This window comes from Ovis aries, chromosome 3 (genome assembly GCF_016772045.2).
Source record: "Ovis aries strain OAR_USU_Benz2616 breed Rambouillet chromosome 3, ARS-UI_Ramb_v3.0, whole genome shotgun sequence".
NCBI classification, from domain to species: domain Eukaryota; kingdom Metazoa; phylum Chordata; class Mammalia; order Artiodactyla; family Bovidae; genus Ovis; species Ovis aries.
Genome location: NC_056056.1, coordinates 177,015,885 through 177,038,567, shown reverse-complemented (window position 1 = coordinate 177,038,567; position 22,683 = coordinate 177,015,885). Strand labels below are relative to the sequence as shown.

The 22,683-nt window shown below is 48.1% G+C and overlaps 2 protein-coding genes across 5 annotated transcripts in view; one reads left to right on the top strand and one right to left on the bottom strand.

The window, feature by feature from the left end:
- The window catches only part of SYN3 (synapsin III), a 486,177-nt gene that overhangs the window by 165,149 nt on the left and 298,345 nt on the right, over positions 1-22,683 (top strand). The gene's annotated exons all lie outside the window — the stretch shown is intronic.
- Positions 1-22,683, bottom strand: part of TIMP3 (TIMP metallopeptidase inhibitor 3) — a 54,809-nt gene that overhangs the window by 7,775 nt on the left and 24,351 nt on the right. Inside the window, exon 2 of the mRNA NM_001166187.1 lies at positions 1,528-1,610. Coding sequence (NP_001159659.1) covers positions 1,528-1,610 — 83 coding nt within the window. The remainder of the gene's footprint in view (positions 1-1,527; positions 1,611-22,683) is intronic.

Genomic DNA, 22,683 nt, shown 5'->3' with positions numbered 1-22,683 from the left:
CCACTCTTCTTTCCCCATGGCTGTCTGAAGACATAAGCTGGTCCCATGACCAAGCTTGGGCAGCCAAGGGCAGCTGGCCAGGGCTGACTCTGGACATTACATAACCAGAAGGCTGTGGATGTTTCCAAAATTGAATCCAAAGCAACAGGTTCCGCAAACTCAGTACATCTAACCTCGGGCTTCAGGACGCAGGAATTATGAGGCCTGGAGGTCTGCCTCCAAGATGGCTGGGTACCACCCATGGCTGTGTTTCTCCCTACTTCTCAATCCTACCCACGAATTGTTTCCTGTGCAGGGTTTCAGGCCAGTGGGTCTCACCCTCATTCCCTCATTATATGGAAAAGCATTTACTGAGTCCCTGTTGGTCCCATTCTAATTGCTGGGAATGCAAATATGAGCACTGAGTTGTACCCAGGCTGGCAGTCCACTGGGACCTGGGCACACCCCATCTCAAACTCCTGATTTGCCATGCACGTCTGCTCTCTCGCCTGACTATAGTTCCTAAACATAGGGAACGCATCTCCCTTGTGGCCTCCAGAGTTCCTGGCACAGAGTGCTGCATGCAAGGAGGTGCTTACAAAGTGAGGGGGAGGGATGATGGGCCAGCTGCCAAGCTGTTCAGGGTAGAGCCCCAGTCCTCTGTGCCAAGGCACCCAAACTAGCTCCTGCTTAGAAGCAACACAGTCCATGTCCCAGGGCACTTAGAATCCTGAAATGCCTGAGCCAGGAGGCTCTTAGGCGTGCTCAGCCCAACCCCACACTGTTTCCTGCGCCCAGGAAAGGGGACGGTTCTAAAGCAAGTGAGCTGAGACTAGGAGGCGGGCTCCCTAGGTTTCGAATCTGATGTGCTTTTCCTGAATGTGTTTCCTCATGTTAATGTGCTCACAAATATGCTCAGTTATATGAATATGCTTAGTAGATGATGCTAACTACTGGGATATGAGAAGACAATTAGACCCAGGAAAGTAGGGAAAGAGGGTGCAGTTCCTACTTTGACTTGAGGTTCCTGTAATTTAAGTTCAATGTAAAGTTTTGAGAGGTCAAACCTAGGTTGTAACCTTAGTGACTGCATAAAAGTAGGCATTGTTTAATCCTAAAAAGTCAAACCTCAGAAGAGCCCGTAGAGACCATCTAGTCAACATTCCTACCTGCCCCCATTTTATAGATAGAAAGACTGAGGCCCAGGGAGGGGCAGTGACTTAGCCAATAGCCCATAGTAACTAGATAACAGGACTGTCTGCTGTCTGGTTTCAGAGCCCAGCTTCTTAACAGCTGCCTCTGAGGGACTCCACCTGCCCTGGCTCTGGGATGAAACAGCCACCACCACCACCACCCTTCCCTTTCTGCTGCCTCATCTACGCCCTGTCCTGCCAGGTAGAGGGGCTATGGCTGGGGCTCAGACACCAAGCAAACACACACTCTAAGTCCAATTCCACTTGCCTCCACTGGCCAAGACTCTCTGACAGAAACCTTGCCCCCTGCCCGCCCCCAAACCCTCCTGGAGCCTGGGACTGGGCTATCACTCACCTTCATCTGCTTGATGGTGTAGACCAGTGTGCCAAAGGGCCCCTCCTTCACCAGTTTCTTCCCTACCACCTTGGCCCGGATCACTGGAGAAAAAGGCAAGACAAACAGGGAGGTTAGGGAGGCCTGAACCATATGAGGGACCACATCTCAGAGCAGGCATCTACCTGTCCGTGTGCCTGGAATTGCTTTCTTAGTAATAGTGAGGCGACTGGAATAGATGATTGTGTTTATAAGAGCAAGAATTCAGATAAGAAACCCTGGGATTGGGGGAGTAGGGGGCAGGGAGAAGTGGAAGAGAAAAGGGAAGCAGACATCTTTGGAGCTAATTTCCCTAAATGTTCATAATTGCTGTCCAGAAATTTCTAGGCTGCAGTCACCCCTGAAGGAGTGACTCTATGGTTTCACCATAATCCAAAATCTTCTCCTGTCAGTGCTTCCTGCCCTCTCTTCATGCACCTCTGATAATCCCGTGGTCTCTCAGACCCCTTTCTGAGCTCTTCCTCACTTGGGACTTGTGTTGCATGCCTACGTTTTGCCATATCCTGGTACACCCACAGGGTTGTGACGCACCCCCGTTTCCCTCCATGCCCCAGTTGGTTCTGTGATAGAGCCCTTGGTACCCAGCAGTTAGATGGCATGGGATGCAATAGAGAGCAGCTCAGTGAGGGTGTGGTAGAGGAAGAAGCAGTTGGGAGCAGGGGCTTAGGAGCCAACTGAACTTTCCCAATCCCAGCCCTGTTCTTTATGGTTATTATGATTGTGGACAAGTAACTTTGTTTCTGGCTTCCAACTTTTATAAAACAGGATAATAATGTTACCAGTTACCTGAATTGATTAGGCAAGTAATGCATGTGAAACTCTTGGCACTATATCTTGGACAGAGTGTATATTAGGTAAATGTTATTACTGTCATCATCATTATCGTCATCACTGGCAAAATGGAATAGGCTGACCATGGAAGGATTGTTACTAGGAAAAAAATAGCTCCCATTTATCACACACCTACTATGTGCAAAAGTACATTTTACTTATTTACTCTTCACAACTGCCTTACAAGGTCAGTATTAACATCCACATTCCACAGATACAGAAACTGAGAGAAATGTAACCACTTCCTCTTTCTGAACCTCAATTTTCTTATCTGTAAAGAGAATGTACCACCTATGTCAGGGAATGAGGATTGGGAATTGGAATGAGGATTAAATAAAACATCTCATGAAATTTCTTATTATAACATCTGGTTGAAGGGAGTTGCTCAGCAAATATTAGTTGATTATGAATATAAAAAGAATTAGATCCAGTATGACAAAGACTTGAAGAGAGGCATTTACTATATGCAGTAAGAACACAGAAGAAAGGGATTGTCTTGGAGATTATAAGAGGCTTCTTTTTCTGTAGTATGTGAAGAAGCACCCAACAGTTGTCTTCAAATAGAGCTTAAAGATGGAACTTGGAAACTGCAAAGAAGTTGCATTCATTGACTCAGCCAAAGAAAAAATTGTCTAATAATGAGAACGAGCAACAAAGTCAGGGAGATCGAGGTGATTCCATCATAGGGGCACAGAGTGTCTCCATCAAAGGGAGCTGGATTCTCTCATTGAGTTAGCTGCTCAGTCATGTTTGACTCTGTGCAGCCCCATGGACTGTAGCCTGTCAGGCCCCTCCGTCCATGGGATTTTCCAGGCAAGAATACTGGAGTGGGTTGCCATTTCCTTCTCCAAGGGGTCTTCCTGACCCAGGGATTGAACCTGTGTCTCCTGCATTGCAGGCAGACTCTTTACCATCTGAGCTACTAGGGAAAGACCTTAACCAGAATGGAATGGATTTTGCATTTATAGTAGCCATGTTTGAATTACAGATTGAACTGTTTCAGTTCTAGGATCTTATGACTCTTTTTTACCTCAGGTTGCATTTAGCCCAAAAAAGAGTAGATGCTCAATAAATGTTTGTCAAATAGGTTACTCTTTAGACACACACAGACACGCACACAGACACACGTGTACGCGCACACACACACACACATGTACACACGCACGCGCGCGCACGCACACACACACACACACCTGCCTATTCTGGTAAATCTGTTATCCTTCCCCATTTTGGATGTCCCACTGCGTTTCTCAGTTCATCGTCTATTCCCCTACTCCAGCTGAGTCCTATCCTGTTTCTCCCCAGATGAGCTTAGAATCTACTCTCCTAGTCAGACATAAAGTCAGGCCCCAGATGAATCAAGGGCCCCTCCAAACTTCAGCTGCCAGGGATGGCAAAACATGGAACCTATTGGCAAGTTTAGCAATTTAGGCAAGGCAGCTCGGTGTGAAAGAGACAAGTGATTGTTTCCAAGTCTGCTGCGAAAAAAGAGAGCTTGGCGAGATCCCAGGCCAAGCTCCCTAAAGATTCTGCCTCCACCTTTGTGTCCAATTTTGAAACAGCATCCTTGGCAGGAAGCCATCCTCCCAGAGGCCCCAGGGACTATTTCCTCTACGTTAACTCCCACAGGCAGGTTGTAACAGCTTAACTGTTGGGCAGAAGGCATCTTTGCCAGGACTTTCCTATTGATTCTTCCTGAATTGATTTGGCTCCATCTTTTGCTGCTTCATTAATACAGAAGGTAAACGAAGGAGTGAGTCTTTGGCTTGGGAAGGAAAAAAGCAGAAGGGATTCCTTTAAATACTAACATCTATGCTTTCCTGGCTCAAAAATGGCTTGCCTTCGTTTAGACATAACATGTCATAAGCAGACCTGTTCTATAAAGCTCGCTACTCCTGGAAGCTTCTGCATGCACAGGGAGCCAGTTCCTTCCTTACCCTGAAATGGTCCGAGCTTAGAATCTTTCATCTGAGAATAGTTCAGGGGAAAGTAAGTTTCTGTAATCGGGAAGCCACATTTGAGTTGGAGCTCCATTATGTACAGCCTTCGGCAAATTCTTGTATCCCCAGAGCTCCTTCTTCCTAAATCTCTCTGACTGTCTTGGCCCAGTGCCCCTCACGTGGCTTCTAAGTGATGTACTTATTACTAGTGAAGAGCAGCATGACATAGTATTTAAGAGCCTGGTCTCTGGAACCTGACTGCCTGGGTCTGAATCTCAGCCCTGATGCTGTGTGACCTTAGGAAAGTTACTAAGCCTCTCTGTGCCTTTGTTTCCTAGTCTGTGACCATATCTCATGAAGTTGCTATGAAGGTTAAGTAGTACAAACACCAAGGACAGTGTGTGGCTCATCCCAAACCCTATTTGTTTGCCGTCACTATTATTAGTATTTCTGCCACTACCATGACTTGTGTTATGTGACCATCCTGAGCATCTTTAAGCTTCTAACATGCGCTAAGGCCTCCTTAGCTTACAGTGGGTCTCACCCTCTGTGGGGCTACTCCTTAGGATGAGGAGAAAGACAAGCTCATCAAAATACTCTAGTCTTGCAAAATTTCATTGAGAGGTGGTGGAACAGACATTAACCGGTCAGAACAAACTTACAAGGTGTTTTTAAGCCTGGGGCACCCACTCTATCACAGGTGCCTATCTCATCTCATCACCCATATGTAACCCAAGAGGGACCTGCCAGGACCAAACAAGATCCCATGGTCCTGGTCCAGAAAGACTGAGGCAGGGATGACCCAGCACAGAGGCCACACCAAGTGTTTTCCATACACAAACAAAATTGCATTACACTGAACTGAAATAACATTCTGCTCTCACAAATAGATCTGCAAAGTCTGTCCAAAGTAAAATCACTGGCCAACCCCAAATCCGCCTATTCGGTTGGTGAATTAATATGTCTTTATTTGCTTCAGTTTTTCCTCTGCAATTCAAATTGTGTGCTATTTTGTACTTTCCTGTTTGGCAATCAGGATGCCCCCAAGGCATTTGCTGGCCCAGGGACCAGAGTGGACAGGGGAGGTGCAGGGAGGTCACGGTTCAGCAACAACAGAAAACAGTTTCCAAACTTGAAGTTGGCAGCAGGTCTGACCGTTCCCACCACCTTGATGTGGCTGCACAGATTGGCTTGGCTGGACACAGGCCTTCTTTATTCTCCTCCCTGCTGGCAGCAGCCCCTGCGTTGTCTCCCTAGTGTCCTCCAGCAACTGAACCTACATGGGCGTGAACTGGATAGGTGTCCGGGAAAATGGGCTAGGTGCTGTGGAGGTGACAGCAAGAAACAGAAGGCCCATTTCCCACCTCCAGCAAGTACCTTCTAGCAGGAAGACAACGTTAAAATTTCATGGCTAGCACCAGTCAGAGAAGTGGGAGTGAGGTGTAGCCTGAAATCTCAGTCTTGGGGGCCTTTTACACTCCTGGGTTTCTGAGTATATGGAGTTCAAAAGAAATAATTTAAAAGCAGATAAGAAATTGACCAGGCTATAGGTACTTATACCATTGGCATATAGATATTTAAATGTATGTGCTTGTGAGTGTTTAGTCTCTTTGCAACCGTATGGACTATAGCCACCGCTCCTCTGTCCATGGGATTTTCAGGCAAGAATACTAGAGTGGGTTGCCACCATTTCCTGCTCCAGGGGAATCTTCCTGACCCAGGAATCAAACTCGTGTCTCTTGTGTCTCCTGCATTTTAGGTGGATTCTTTTACCCACTGAGCCATCGGGGAAGGCCAAATGTATGTGGGGCCCTCATGAATATACCATACATCTTAGGATCCAGGTACAAACATGTATCTCTATAGAATTATCTGTATTTCCTTTAAATAATTTTTTTTTATTTATTGGGGAAGGAATAATAAGCACTTACAAAAACAAGTAAAACAAGGCACATCCCTTCCAGAAATAACTGTATGCTGCCTGCCCCCACACATCCATGGTAATATAGACCACAAGCAGCATAAATTTTAAACGAAAACCAATTTTGATGCCAACAGGGTTCTGCTTCCAACACAGCTTGCTGGTGTGTCCCGAAAGTGCACATCTGCTGTTCATCAGCATATTCAGAGATTCAGAAAGGGGCTATGAGCTGGCTCTACCTCCTGTCCTCTCCTTCCACCTCCTATCCAGCCATCTTTCAATCAAATCCAGACCTTTCTGCTCCAAACTGTTTGGAATTTGACTAAGTTTGAGAGCAAAGGATCCCTTACCTGAATTAATATATACCAAGGGAAGACCTTAGATTCTGCCTATCTTTTAGTATCCTCTCAAGAGCAGTACAAAGCCTCTCCGTGATGTAGGAGTTGATTCAGCCATCTCGTGGTCTAGTGGGTGAGATACTACCTCTGACACACACACACACACACACACACACACACAATCTGTGACACACACACACACTCTGCCCCCATACCTGTCTCTCAAAGGCCCTTTTGCTGGCTTAATGTACAGTCTTTAGGACAACAGTGAGAATAACTAAGGCACATCTGGCCAGAAGACAGAATGAACTTCTGCAAAAGTAGAAATCACTATTAATGTCAACCCCAGAGAAGGGCTGTCCTGACAGCAGCAGGCAGGATCTAGGTAGGTACAAAAGCCTGGACCCTGGGATCACCCATCTCTTGGGTCTGGACTCAAAGGAAGAGAGGGGTCTGGGAGTTTTAAAATGATGCCCACTCCCATGGAAGCACTCTAGAAATCAGGAAGGGGGGATGTCTGCAATCCAGCTTGTCTAATGGTCACCTCATGTTTATTTGCCAGTTGTCATTCTCAACAGGGTGACAAAGGAAAGGTCCTTTCTGAGGTCAGAGTACTCACAATAAAGGCAATAAGCAAGAGATTCTGTAGCCTATCTGGCTCAGCCACTGAGCAATTCTCGCTTCCTATGCATCGTGGACAGCCTGCATTTCAGCCTCTGCAAGTAGGGCAGCATCAGGCTCTCTGACTTCTCCGGCTGCCTTTCCACTAATTAACCATGAGTTCCTTGCCTTTCTTTGCATCACGTCAGTAAGTCTAGGGAAGAGGGAAGGAACTAGAATGCATTGGTGACAACTACCACACATGGAACCCCTCTGATGTGCCAAGCAGTGTGTACATGTTATCTCACTCTATCCTCATGGCAACCCTCTGAGGTGACTATTATGGTCCCCATCTTCCAACTATGGAAAAGAAAATCAGATACCCTGAGAACAGTTTTGTGTCCCAGTGGGGGAAGAAATTGGTAGGCCCCCAGAAAGCAGACTGGCTCCAAACTTTTCCTTGAGATTTATACTGACTGCACAAGAGTTCGTACTTTCTCTGCACCTCCTCCCCCTGCCACTGTCAGTGCCGCTAAGAATCAGAGAAGAAGACTGTCTCTAGGAGGAGGGACCCCTTTATAATTCCCTCTGACCCCCGCATCCTCTGACTACCCACTTCCCTTTCCAGTCACTGACACACATGTCCTCAGATTAGTAACAGTAATCCACAAGTAATCACCATCAGCAGTATAAGAGTATCATTTGTTTAGTATCCTGTGCTCCCCAGCAAGGCTTTCAGGGAAAAAGAAAAAAAAACAAACCACAAAACCTAATGATCCATGAGGTTTATTATCACAACACTATGATCCTGAGGTTAATCAGAGTGATTCATTAGGAGAGACAATGCACACGTAAAGAGGCACTTTGTAACCCTGGAGCTAAACAGATGATACATGGCCGTGTTTCTGGTGGAGAGTGCTTGTAGATTCTCAGATGTACTAATCAGAGGGAGACAACCAGGGACCCAAAAGATTCCTATAATTCGGCCTTTCCTCATCTACTGAGGGTCTTTAGCATCCACCTCCTGTGGCCTTTTCAAGCACCTCTTCAATAATCTGCTGCCTCTTTGGGGACAAAAATTTTGATGACACTTTGATGATGTCCATGTTTGAGGAAAGGGCCTTAGGAATTAAGGGTGGGAGGCAGAAGTCTACGGGGTCCACCCTAACTGAATCCTTCTGGTTCCCAGTCTGTTTGTCATGGCCACCCCAAACCCCAAAAGCCCCTCTGGAAAAACTCAGAAGCTGAAAGGTCAGATCAGGAAAGCCCTATGGAAATGACCACGATACACTGGAATGAACATGCACAGAGCACATGGCACCTGGATGAGGTAGTTGCCCCTCTGGGTGACCCTGGGCAGGACACTTCCTATCCAAGCTTTTACATTGGCGTGATGATTACCAAGCTCAAAAGGTTCTTATGATGACCTCATGCACCTCCCCCACTCTACCAAAACTGCTCTCACCCATGACCTCCATGGTACTCAGTGCAGTCAGCAGAGGGTTCACCATCCTCTCACTCACACACAGCCTATGCTATTCATACCAGCTGTACAGCTGACAGCGCCCACATTTTTGCATCCTCCAACCTAGAACTCCCATGACCTTTGCCTTATATATCCAAGAGTCTACATTTATATACCTGGAAGTCTAAGACAACATCTCAAATTCATCCCATCCAAAGCTGAGCTCCTGTTAACAGCCCTTACCCACACCTTGGCCTCCCGTCGGCTTCCCCATCTCAGGAAATGGCAGCTGGTTCCACACCAGCATACCACCTCCTTCCTACTTTCCTTCACGCCAAACAAGCCACCCTTTCCAGGCCTTTGCCTCTGCAGAGCCGCTGCTGGAGCACTTTTCCTTCAGTAGCCACATGACCCCCTCCTTCACCTGGTCAGGAGGCCTCCCCTGACCCCCTACATCCCTCCCCCAGGCATTCCCTATATCTGCCGGCCCACCAGCCCCCATCTGCTGTATTATAGAGACCTTGTGTGTTCCTTGATTGTCTCTCCCCGCTAGAATGTAAGCCTCATGAGCAAGCAGGGTCTTTGTTCTATAATTACTGTAACCCAAGCAACCAGGAGAGAGCCTGGCAGATAGCAGGCCCCCAGTATATACTTGCTGAGCACATGAAGCTAAAAGTGCCACCCACATGGAGGACAATTTGAAAAAAAAAAAAAGGCTCCTCTGAGCAAGTTCTGGCAAATGACCAAGTCTTTCTGAAACTTATTCTATCAAAAGGGGCTAATGGCAGGCCCCAGTTCACAGGGTCAGATAAACATCTGTCCAGTGATAGTTTATGGTACTAAGTTCACAGGGATCTGGAGATAAATGAAGGCCTGGAGGAACTTGGAACAGTTACTGTGAACTACGAAAGACAGGAAAGGAAACAAGTGAATGATATTCAAACCTGGCAAACACAGCCACTATGCCACAAAGAGGGGCAAAGCCTGTCCCAGGGAAGGGTGTCAGGAGGTACCTAGAGGTGGCATCTGATTTGGGTCTTAGCTCATTTCCTGGTGAAGAGACTCAGTTTGCTTCATCTGAATCCAGAGGAAGTATAATAGAAACCCCCAGACTTGGTGGGGAGAGCCTAAGGAAAACAGCTGGGAGTTAGCAGAGTCCCACCTTTCCGGGAAGAAGGCCCTAGAGAACTCGAGGGTGCCGGCAGGCAGGGCAGGCTGGGCAGGCTATGTGGAAAAGAATGCTCCTCAGAGAAGGCTCACAAATAGGCTTTTCCTGCATCCTGTCCTGGCCCCCCGAGGGCACTTCTGTCTGTTTCAAAGGCCCTTTTTGTTGATGTCAAAGCCAAGGCCAGACTCTTAAGATGCACTCCCAAACAAGATAGGGAGTCTCCAGTTCAAAGCCTGTCCTGACTCTTTCCTTTAAGTAAAAATATTAATCTTGGTTTTATTTAAGCAGGGTTTTTTTTTTGGCAAGAAATAAACCCCTGCAGCTAAAAATAAACCCGAATACACACACACACACTCAGAAAAATCTGGAGGGCTGCAAATCATTTCAACCCAAGTTTCCATCTCAGGGAAAGCTATTAAAACCCAGAGGATATTAAAACCTCTTTCTGCACAGACTCTTGTTTCTCAGCGCCTGCCGGTGTCCTGAGGTCCTCCCCCCTACCCCCCGCCGGCAAGGCTGTCCTGGGGATGCCCTGTCCTGGGACTCTTGGCAAGGGGCGGAGGGGGCTGGCAGGGTCCTTGCTCTCCTCACCTTGTAAGCACTGGATTTCTGCATGAGCAGGCCAGGAAACACAAAGGGGCCCCTGCTGACGTCTTTGTATGTGAGATGAAGGGGCCAGAGGAGGGAGGAAAGGAACACAGTCCCAGAAAGGTCGAGTTCCCTGGAATTTAGAAGTTATTGAAAAGGGAACACAAACAAAATCTGCATCTCACTCCTGCTTTCGTGTGTTTCAAATGGTGACCTCAATTTTAAACTTCTAAAAGGCAAAATTTAAGAGTCACTACCTGGGCACATGCCTAGATGTATTAATACATGTCATTTCTAATCCAACTACTTGTAAAGTCAGCTACTATCAATTTCTTCTAGTGGCAACGGCCACCTTGGGGAAAAGATAAGGATCATTTGGCCCAGGAAGAGCAAAGTCCCAGGACTGGCTGGTCCTTGAATTCAGGGCTGACTCACCTGGGGCTTGATGACCAACTCTGAAGGGAGATGCTGTTTGTGTGATCTGGGTTTTCTAGGAGGCCAGTAAGCCAGCTGCCCTGAAGTTCTCACCAAGCACAGTTAGAGTCACAGAGGCTTTTGCTCTGAGAATGCAATCAGGAAAGGAGTATCAATATCCCAAAGCACAGAAAGTGGGAAAGGTTGATCCTTCACCCCCTCATTCTCCCAAGAACACATAGCAGCAACAATCCCATCCTAAAGCTCCCTGGTTTACCAGCATTGACAGGATTATTTTGAGGAGCTCAACAATGTATATACTGCTTCCAGAGCTGGGACCCTACCTCAAGATCTGACCTCCGCAGCGTCCATCACCCCCATTGCATTTGCCTCACTACACTGGCCTGTCCTGTAATGCCCCTTGTCTCTGTGAGGATGACTTTCTCCCTGCGCATCTGTCCACACAATCTTTCTTCCTGCACAACGCACCCAGCTGAAATGCCACCTCCTCCTGGAAGCCTTCTGTCCTTCCCAGGCCACACCAGTCCCTCTTGTCTTCTGTTCAGCTTCTTTTCTTCCCATACAGATTTCCTAATAATCAGTTTCTCGGTGCTCACTGGCCTGCATTATTGAACAGTGGGGGCTGCATCTGGGGCTCCAGCACCAAGTCCAGTGCCTAGGATATGGCGAGGGTCCCCTAAGAATGTTTACTGAATGAAGGGAATGGATGACACTGCAGGAGGGAATCAAAGGTAATGCAAAAAGGGGAGATGGGGATGGGTTCATGTTTAGGCTGTTGGAGTGTGGGGTCCAGAGTCCCTGAGGGTCACCCAGATAAGAAGAGGGGTGCAGGGAAAGTGTGATCCAAGAAGCCACAATGAGACTCTGATCCCCAAATATTGAAGATTCACATCTGAAGAGGTGAGTCACAGGGTCCTGATACAGGAGACACTGGTTAACACGTCTCTGGAGAGGGTCAGCACCCAGACTCCACCCACAGATGACAGACCCAAGGCCTGGCATCCTAATGGAGGTCCTCCTCCTTTGTCCCCTTCTCTCTCCTCTTCCTCCTCTTCCTTTATTATGAATGATTGGAATTAATTCATTCACTCATGCTGTTCATTCAGATTTATTTGAGGGACTACATGCCTCGGGTCCTGTGCTGTGCCTGGGGTTCTGCAGTCTGCAGGGAGAGGAAGCCCCTATGTCATGGAAGCTTACTTCTATCTTGTGAGATGAGAAGCCAGGTGGTCCTAGTCAGAGAGCCATGGGGGCGTGCAGCAGACACACCCGGCCAAGTGAGGCATACTTTCATGCTTGGGGTGCCGACAGTCCCCTTCTGACCATGCTTTGCAGAGCAAGAGCCTCAGTGATCCTAATCATGCTTGGTGAACACTTCGAGGTAGTTGACTCACTGGCCTCCTAGAAACCCAGATCACACTAGCACCATCTCCCTTTGAAGTTGGTCCTCACTCCCCAAGTGAGTCAGCCTTGAATCCAGCCCTGGTGGTGCTATGAATATGTCTGGGGAAGGCATCCTGCCTGAGCTGGCATCTAAGAAGTCACCACAAGTCAGCCAAGAGAAAGAAAAGGAAAAGGTCTTCAGGTAGAGGTGCAGCCAGAGGCAAAGGCCTGGAGGCAGGAGAGCCCAGCCCATTACAGTGACAGAAAGCAGAATGTGAGACAAGGGGCAGGGGACAGTGAAATCCAAGAGGTAGGCAGGGACGTGGCTTGTGGGGGAGGGGAGCCTTGTTCCAGTACATGGCAATATCATTTCTCAGATGGGTTTTCACTCTTTGAGGGCAGTGATGAAGACGTATTACTTTGTCCTGCCAGCAGACCTCATGATAACATGGGCCTAAATGAGTAGGTGCCAGAGCCTCAAGAAAGACCTAGAAACAAGACTAAGCCTTGCTTGCCCCACTAAGCATCAGACTCACCAGTGAGCCCATTCCAGTTCACATCCTATCTGTGATCTTCAAGGTTAAAATTTAATGAATCTGTCTGCCCCACACCCTCCTTGCCAGCCCATTAACCTCTTCTGGGAGTTTTCCAGGGTGTTTTGTCAGGCTCAGCTCCAGTGTGTCCCAGAGTCCAGAATGCACACCAGCCTCTGGAAGGTTCTATCCCACTCAGTTCAGAGGTGCTGACCTGCTCACTGTCATGCAGGCACATGGGTGAGGGGTGCACAGAACACCCCCCACCCACCAAGTACTCCAGCCCTCCCCAGGGGCCCATGGGAAACTTTATACCACACAAGAGGCTACCAGAATAGCAGCCTGGTCTTCAACTATGGCCCCTTTGAAGCAATGCCCAGAAAAATACCGTGCCGACGAATGGTTCTCAGAACTTGGAGCTCTCAGGTCAGGTCACTTTGTGAGACCAGAACAGCTGGCAACATCTCAGGAGTTGTCTACAGTATTTATCTTACTTTCCTACTAATTGGGATGTGTTTGCTAGGAGAACTGGGCGACTCCAGGATAGGTCCTGGAGCAAGAAAGCCAAGGGACTGCCCTTGTTTGCACACCAGACCTGCAGATGGCTCTTTGCAGACAGCGAATCTGCCCCCAAAATGCATCAGAGGTGGGCAGAAGACTTTGTTGTGGTTTCAAGAAACAGCACTGTCTGCTCTCTGCTCCATCTCTGGGGACTATACAGCACAGATGCCGAGAAGACCCTGGTGCTTTTATACCTTACTCGTTGAGTAGATTGTAAAACAGTCACGGCTTCTCCTTGCTCTCTTCAGCTTCCCTAACTTCAGCCAGAAAGATTGTGGACCCAGATGGACACAGCTTGGAGGGTGGCACTGAAAGCACGTGTGCCCTTGTCCCAGTTCACTCAGAATCTTTCCTCCACACCCTCAGCTCACCCCAGAACCCAGGGGGAAGACCCTCAGACCAAATCAGGTGTGAGAAGGACTAGGCTATACCTCTTCATGCTCCAAGACAGTGATTAGGGACAGCTAAAGCGCAGGGAATAGAAAAAATGGCTAGAGATAAGATCTATGTGCCTTTTAAGGAGGCCAATCTCAGTTTTAAGAAGAGTTAAGTAGAGAATGTTAACTGCTGCCCTCTTTGGTCAAAGTGGGTAACAGCAGGATTACACAGTCTATCCTTGATATCTTTGAACAACCTGCCCTGGCCTAACAGTGTGATTGGGAGGGGTGTCAGCGGTAAAGAATAAGACCACCTACCCTTTGAACAGTGCTTGACCCTCTTGTTCATTCAATAAGTATTTCTTGAGTGACTACAACTTGCCAAGCACTGTGTCCCAGGTGGAAACACATAGGAAATAAAACCTTACAAATGTTATATCTAATCCTTAAAACTAACTTGCAAGATATACAGTATGATTTCTACTGGGTCAATAAAGAAAACATGACTCAGGAGAGATAAGAAATTTTTCAGAGGTCATATGGCTAGGAATTCAATCCACATACACCTAACAGAAAAGCTCAGCCACCTTCCTACAACCTGACATTGTACAAATCTGGATATTCACCCAGGAAGTCAGATGCATCAGAAATGCAGAGAAAATGAAAATCCTTAAGGCTGACTTATCAGAGAAGGACTTATATATAAGACAAGATGCTGAGAACTTGGAGGTGGGGTTAACTTCCCCAAACAGAGTTAACTTCCTAAAGCCTTATGGTTTGGGGGACAGGAACACTGGTTTGAGGACTAGGAAAAGTGGGAAGGAGGAATAAGCAAACTTTTCTGGATACCTCATCAATAGCCCTGGTCTAACCCTGCTCAGCTGCAAGGCCTCAGGTAGTGTCATTCCCTTTGCATAAGACCTTCTGCTTCCCTTTATCTGGAACTCCTATCCATCTTTTATATTTCAACTCAAAGGGCATTTTCTTGGAGAAAGCTTTCCCTGACCCCTCCCCCAACATCAGACCAAAACAGGACTCCTGTTAGACCTATCATAGTCCCTGGTATCTGAGTATATGTTTGTGCATTCATTTGAATATTGTGTCTTTCCACTCCTTCCTCTCCACCTCACTAAACTGTGCTGGGACCATGCCCTGTTTGGCTCACCATTCTATCCCCAACATTTCACAGCATGCCTGGAACATAGTAGGTGCTCAGTAGATAGTTGCTGGGTGAATAGGTGCTTGCATCTAGTCCTAGCTCCCACTACCCTTCCTCTGCTGTATAGCCATTCCACCCCTATAACTGGCTGTATCTTTACAAAGTCAGTTCCTCTGCCAGGAGTGACCAAGAAGAATGTTTGGTTTTGATAATGGAAAGAGAAGAAGAAGGGTGTTCCAGGCAGGGGGACTGCATGAGCAAGGGCACAGAGGTAAAACTGAGCCTGCAGTGTCAGAGGTCCCATGGCTAAGGGACCATGAAGACCTGGCTGGAAAGGAGCAGAGGAGGCCCCATTAGCTCATTCCAACCGCAGCAAATGTCAGGTTCTCTGGGTGACAGGAGCTTGAATGCAGGCCTTCTCAGGACTGCCCACAAACTGGGCCTACAGACAATGACGCTGCTTCTCTGCACACAGGTCTTCAGTCCCCTGAGCACTCCGTACCCAGTCCTGTCTTGGTAACCTTACACTTAACTGTATTTAAGCATATGGGTGTCCTGGAGAAAGGACTTCTGAACCCGGCCCAACTCTTCCAAGCTGGGCCAGTACATAATTCTCCAAACCTCAGTTTTCTCATTCTGAGGAAAGGTGAATAGCACATTTGTGAGGGTAAAAAATAATAAAGATGGAAGCCACCTGGCATAAAATTTTCCAAATAAACCCAAGTCCCCCACTTCCCCCACACTCATCACTTCCTGACATACAGGCTCATTCCCTCGCAGAAGAGTTGCCTGTGGACCAAGTGGGACTGATGAGTGTTAGAAACACAGAGAAGCCCACAGGCATTCTCCAGATCTTCTGCAGGTCCCTGTCCAGCTGCCAGAATGGCTCCCTACACCAGACCAGACCAGTCATGTTTCTGGTTCTGTGGACCACCCAGAACACACCTCTCCTGATGGAGCATCTGTTCTCCAAAAGAGGGCTGGTCCAATAAACAGTGCATGTGCTGGATCACAGCCAGCCCTGCTGCTGGATGCCGGGTGACCACAGACTACCCCCATAAAGTGACCTCCCCCCGCTCCCTCTGCTGTACATCTGAGGGTGGCCAGGGCTTGCAGTCACAACACAACACCCAGAACTTCCTACTCAATCTGTCCATGGGCAACTCACACTAAAATGTTGGCTGAGATAAGTCTCTGGAGCACATCCCCAGTACCTGCAGATGTTGCCACCTGGAATGACACAGAACAAATAGGGACACATTTTCCTTGATATGCCAGTGCTTTTGGAGAATAAGTAATAGGAGTCTCAGAGATGAACATGTTTGCCAGACACAGCCATAAAAAACAGCAGAATGGTCATTGGAGGCTGTGCCCAGCTTTCCCTATTGATAAGAATACTGTTGTCATCAATTATAACACTAATTATAACAGTCATTAATTTTAATTAATGCCATCATCCATCAAGCACTTGCTATGCACATGTATGCTCAGTATTTGGATTATTCCATTTGAGCTTCATTCAGTTCAGTTCACTCACTCAGTCATGTTCGACTCTTTGCGACCCCATGAATCGCAGCACACCAGGCCTCCCTGTCCATCCCCAACTCCCGGAGTTCACTCAGACTCACGTCCATTGAGTCAGTGATGCCATCCAGCCATCTCATCCTCTGTCATCCCCTTCTCCTCCTGCCCCCAATCCCTCCCAGCATCAGAGTCTTTCCCAATGAGTCAACTCTTCGCATGAGGTGGCCAAAGTACTGGAGTTTCAGCTTTAGCATCATTCCTTCCAAAGAGCTTCATTAAGACTTGGTAAAATAAGTTATCATTAGCCCCATCTTGTAGAAACTGAGGCTTGTAGAGAATGAGTAGGATGTGATAGACAAAGCATGCCGGTCCAGGCAGCCTGACTCTGGAGCTGCTGTTTTCCACCACTGGTTCATAACTCCCTTCCAAAAGCACGTGTGTGACTGCAGTGTAGGGGGACAGATATATTTCTTAGGCCACAGACTCTAGATTGGTGGGACCTTCACAGTCACTCATCCTATCATCCCAGGATTAGTCTGGCAACTATGTAACAGTGCTGACCTAGGTTCCATGTTGAGCCATTTCTTGACTGTTCTAAAATTCTCTTTTACACTGGCACTCTGTGGCTTCCTCCAACTAGCTGACACTTTGGGTTTACACAAAACAAGATATCTGAAGAGCATGGTCATGTGCCCCACATAGTCTCCAAGATAAGAATTTGCCGAGATTTTGATAGTTTTTCTCCAACTATGACATGATTCCAAGTCTCTTTCTCTGCCTCACTTGGGTCCTTGAGCTCCCCAATCGAGTTAGTTGAGGATGAATGCGGATTTCCCAGGGGCTGCTGATCAGTGTACAAAGTCAAGAGAGACCTCACCCTCCCCACTCTGCATGCTCTTCCTGATAGATCTACTTTGGTAAAGAATCTGCCTGTGAATGCAGGAGATGCAGGTTCAATCCCTGGGTCAGGAAGATCCCCTGGGGAAGGAAATGGCAACCCACTCCAACATGGACAGAGGAGCCTGGTGGGCTACGATCCATAGGGTCACAGAAAGTCAGACATGACTTGGTGACTGAGCACACACATAAAGAACTCTACTTGTCCTACTAACTGTTCTCTTTTGGTACGGAAGTAAAGAAACTGGGGAGGGGTCTTATTGCATAGAAAGTATCAAGTAGTAGAAAGAGCCCTGGGCCAGGAGTTGGGAGAGGGATCCTTCTTTCTACATGTGCTCTGTGAGTTTGATGAATCACTTACTTCTCTGACAGTACTAGTTTTTTATTCTGAAACATAAAGGGCTTGGATTATTATAAAAAAGGGCCCTGCCTGTCTCATAGGGCCCCTCACAACTTAAAGGGCTAAGGTTATTTTTCCATCACCTTATATCTCTAATTCATTCATTTCCCCTGGGTTCTACTCTATCCATTGGTAATGGGCCAGGATGTCATGCTCTCCCTGTTTACTGCGTCTATAGTCATACTTCTGAAGAGTTCATCAAACCTGAGTAAGTAATTAGGATGCTGTAGGTGACTCTTCTGGCGTTGTCGTAAAAGTCTTTGTTAATTGGACTTTAAATCATCCTGTCTGGATGATTTGCAGTTGCCAAAACTGGGGACTGCAGCTTGGATGGAACTGGCTCCTAAGTCACCCACCCAGTCCATCAACTGCACAATCTGAGTCATCCTTACCAATCTGTTTTCTTTATGAGCCGTTATCTTATTTTTTGTAGTAATATACTATTTTCCAGGGTGACAGTCCAGTAAAAGACTATTTCCAAGAATGTCAACAAACCTGGGACAATTTCAGTGGTTAAAGTCATTATGGGAGCACTCTACGTTAATACCAGGTCAGGCCTCCTCCTCTGAGTGGCCCCATATCTACCGACAGAAGGATTCTAAAAATGCCGAGAAGAAGGCTTCTGCCTTTAACCCCCCAATTGTATATTAATCCAAGGTGAATAAGAATGACTCCAGGGTGGCACCTGCATGGGGACTGTGCTCTAATGGCCTCACATGTACTAACTGGGAATATGCCACATCCATGGAGATGAACTCAGTCACCCTTGCCCTGCTGATTCAGTTTCACAGCAGCCAGAACAGTGATCCAATAGATGTGTGGATTCTCCAGCCCACTCCAGTGTTCTGAGTAACCTTAAACAACTCACCTCTCCTCTGGGTCCCTCTAGTTCTCCTATAGAGTGTGATGGGGCACCATCTGCCCCCATCTTCCCTGGATGGCTTATTTCAAATGCTCCTTGAGCTGCTCAGAAAGGCTGTTCTTAAAATAAGAGGGAGTCTCTTTTCTACCCACCTGAACCCTAACCTCTTCCTGAAGGGTGTACTGTGAGGCACAGAAACCTGCCACCTTGATCTCAACTTCAACCTCAATCCAACCTGAACCCAGCCAAGTTCCATCCTAGCCTCAGAGGTTTCTATTTTTGAAACAGAAGGAGTATTCAATATTTTTCACTGTCAGTATTTTTGCCTTCATCTCTGTCCTCCTTCCTCCCGCTCCCATGCCCCTGGTTTTGGGGGGGGGGTGGAGGGGAGAAGGTTTTTTTTTTTTTTTTTTTTTTAAAGACCAAACAAAAACAAAACCCGGTCCAGGCAAAGGCCAACAGATCATGATGTTCTGGGCGGATTTTGCTACGTTCCAGCAAAGACCGTCAGCAAGATCTACAGGAAACACCTTGCAGAATCCACTGGCAGAAGCAGAGGCCACCAAGAAGTGCAAGGCAGATACACTCCGGTCAGTGTGACTGGCTTTTGAAGCTGAGGTACAGGAAATGGCGGTGGGACTCCAACTCCTCATGGGGGCAAACACATAATTGTGGTGGGGTGCTGGCAGATCCCTCTGATATTTTCAATTGGGATTTTAATTTGCGTATCTTGTCCCAACTGCCTGTGCATGATCTGTACAGAGAGGACCCAATAAAAAAGGTCAAAGGCAATTTTACAAGGGTGTGTTCCAGGGTTTAGCAGAAGCTACATTTTCTGTGAAAGAGAGACACATCATGTAGCGGTCAAGAACATGAGGACTTGAGCAGCAAAGAACCTAAGGTTGACTCTCAGTTCCAGCTTCTATAAGCTGCAGACTCTCAGATAAATCATTTGCTTCTGTGGGTTGTCAGGATGAAGTGTGACCCTGAACGTAAGGAACGCTGCATAGTGCCTGGCAAGCCACAAGGTTGATAAACAATGGTGGTAATGGTTGTTTCATGAGAGGCCCTCTTTCCTAAGGCAGTGAAGAGGCTGGAGGACAGCAGGAGAGAGAAAGAAGCAGTTCCAAGAGAGAGAAGAAAATGTAGAATACTAGCTGAGCCCCACATGGGGCATGGAGAGCTCACAGCATAGCTGCCAGTCTTCCCTTCATGAGACATCGGCTGCCCCACTTACTCTTGTTCAGGGCATTGTGATTTCAGGTCAGGTTGAGCAAGGGGCAGTAACTGGTATCAGTCCAAGTGGAATGAACGCCCCACAGCCGTACAGAGAGGCCCAGCAGGAGGCAGCGAGAGGAAGCATTGCTAGAAATGCTGATGAGTAATTAAGTCCTTCAGGGTCACATCTTGGTCCCTTCTCTACCCAGAGGTGGGAGGAGTTTGGACGGGTCTGATGTGGTCGGTTAGAGTGTGGGGGTAGCCCCCAAACCTTCCTTGCAGAGAAGCTGTGTGTATGGGAAGCCAGTCTTGCTGTGCAGAGTGAGGACTGGGAGCCATGGAGTTGGCAGGCCTGCTTGGGCCGGGGTCAGCAACCAGAGCCTGGCATTGTTCTGGCCGGAGGGGGGGAATGGCCCACAGCCAGCGTTCTGTGGGGAGGCCGTGGTAGAGCAAAAGGCCAGATGCAGTCCAATTAGGGTCTGAAGGAAACCAGGGCCGTTTTCATGAAACAGGAAGGAGGTGTCCCTGCCATGGTGGGGACACTGGACGCTGGCTAGTCGGAGCATCTAGCACTTATCAGCCATCAGGTCAAGCGGCTGGCCTGAGTGGGCATACAGGAAATGCCAAAGCTGCCCCTGCCCCCCTGTCTGTGCTGTAATGAAGTGCCAGTTGGGAGCCTGCTGGGCAAAGGGAACATGTCTCCACATTCCATCCACTGTTTGGTAACAATTACTGGTATTCTTTCAGCACCACCAGGACACAGTATGCTGGGGGCAATTCTTTGAACCACTAGGCATGATCAAGAAAGGAAGGATCAGATAAAAGAGGGCACCAGTTTTAATGTTCAACACAATTCCCGAATCTTTGGCTTGGGACTGGAGTCAGCAGTGGTAGGGGTGGGGGCCCACTAAGAAGTGCTGCCCAGCTGAACTGCGCAGTTCCTATTTTATCCCTGCCCCCTATTCAGCAGTGCACTCTGGTGTGGAGTTGGTGCCAGTTTCAGCTGGTCCCTTGTGCCAAGTGCAAGTCCACTATAGAGAGCAAACCAGTGGTCTCTTCTTACCCCCCAAGGCAACTTCTGGGGTAGTGGGAAAGTAAGGAATGATTGGTCTCCCAAGACCCTTGTTTTTGTCCTGCCCTTTCCCTCCCTGAGGACCCCTAATAAGAGAAGAAGAGTGCATGTCCTCATGTGACTATCTCCCACAGCTTGGCCCTGACACCCCACCTCTGCTGGCCCCAGCACTGACTCTGGAGAGGGCCAGCGCAGTGTGCTCAGGGAGCCAGACTCATGGGAGCAGTGCGTGTGGGAGGGTGGTGCGCTCTGTCCCCCAGGGCCAGTCTGGCCAGTCTGCGGTGGGCAGACAGTCAGTCCCAGCTGGGATGCAAAGCCATGGTGCCAGCCACATGGCCCACTTAACCACAGGGCAGCCACGGGCAAGCCAGCCCCATCCCTGGGCCTGTTTCCCCAGCTGGGAAGCAAAGATTTTCCACAGTGGCCCTTAAAAAATCTTATGAGTCCATATGGCCCTGCCTGTGGTCTGAGAAGTTCATCTAGATGTGCAGGAGAGGCTTCTTTAAATTCTGGTCCTTCCTTCCCGGATACTCACCAGTCAGCGAGTGGCTGGATTGCTGGCCTCCTTCAGAGGCTCTAACGTGGCAGCCGACAGATGGCAGAATCTCCCAGAGGCCTGTGTCTCTGAAAGCTTCACATCAACATAAAAGAATGTTGTCCAAGAGGCTGTCTGCTCCTAAGTGGCCCTGTAAGAACCCTCATTGGTCCTTGCTAGCTGTGTAAACTGGGGCAAGACTCTTGACTTGTCTGAGCCTCAGTTTCCTCATCTATCAAAAGAGCATTCATTTCTACATTTAACAAATGTCAGGGTTGCAAGTATGTTCTAAGCACTGAACCAGACAAATGAGGTCTCTACTGTCTGGGTGCTTAAATAATGGTAGAGGAGACAAAACAATAAACAACGATCCAATAAGATGTCAGGTACTAGGACAAAAGGAGGTAGAGAATGGGAGTGGTGGGTGGTATTATAAGACAGGGTGATCAGGCAAAGCCTCTCTGGGGAAGTGACACCCAAGCTGACACCTTCATGATGTGCAGAAGCCAGCTTGTGAGAATCTAAGGATACTGTATTCCAGGGACAGGGGCTAACAAGTTTAAGGGCCGTGAGACAGGGACAGATATGGCACCTAGAGCATTCAGGGAACAGCCAGAAGGCCAAGCCACAGCAAGGCAAGGGGAGACAAAGGCCAGATCCTGTAGAGCATTCTAGAACTCACTGAGTTGGGAGGCCACTGGAAGGCTTTAAGCAGTGCATTACCAAGATCAGAAGACATATTTAAAAGGTCAGTCTGGCGGCTTTTTGGAGAATAGAGTGGAGGGAGGACTGGAGTGGAGGGAGGACTGGAGTGGAGGGAGGACTGGAGTGAAAGCAAGGGAATTGATTATAGTCATCACCACCCCTTCCCTGCCCACTTCGCAGGGTCACTTCAGGCTCCCATGAGATTCATGCTGACACCTAGAGAAGTCCAGAGGCATGAGAAGCACCATATATCCTCACATGTTTCAAAATCCATTTTTGCAAGTAGGAGCTTGCAGGGCCTGGCACCAGCTACTTGGAACCACGTCCCTGTATGGATTTCAAGGAAACAGGGTAGGGCGGCAGATTCCGCCCTGCCTGAGCGAGGCAGCTGTCCAGTCCAGAGGGGCTCACATGCTAAGCCAGGAGCTCTGCTCTCAGCCGGTGCCGGACGGGGGTAAGCTAACACCCGGCAATGGGGAGAGGCTGACACTCCGTGCACACTCACTCGCTGAACTCCTGTCAGAAGCTCCTCTCTCCTGGCCTCACTTTCAGGACTGGGAAGGAAAGAGCAGGAAAGCTCAAGGTTTGTTCACTTAGGGATTTTT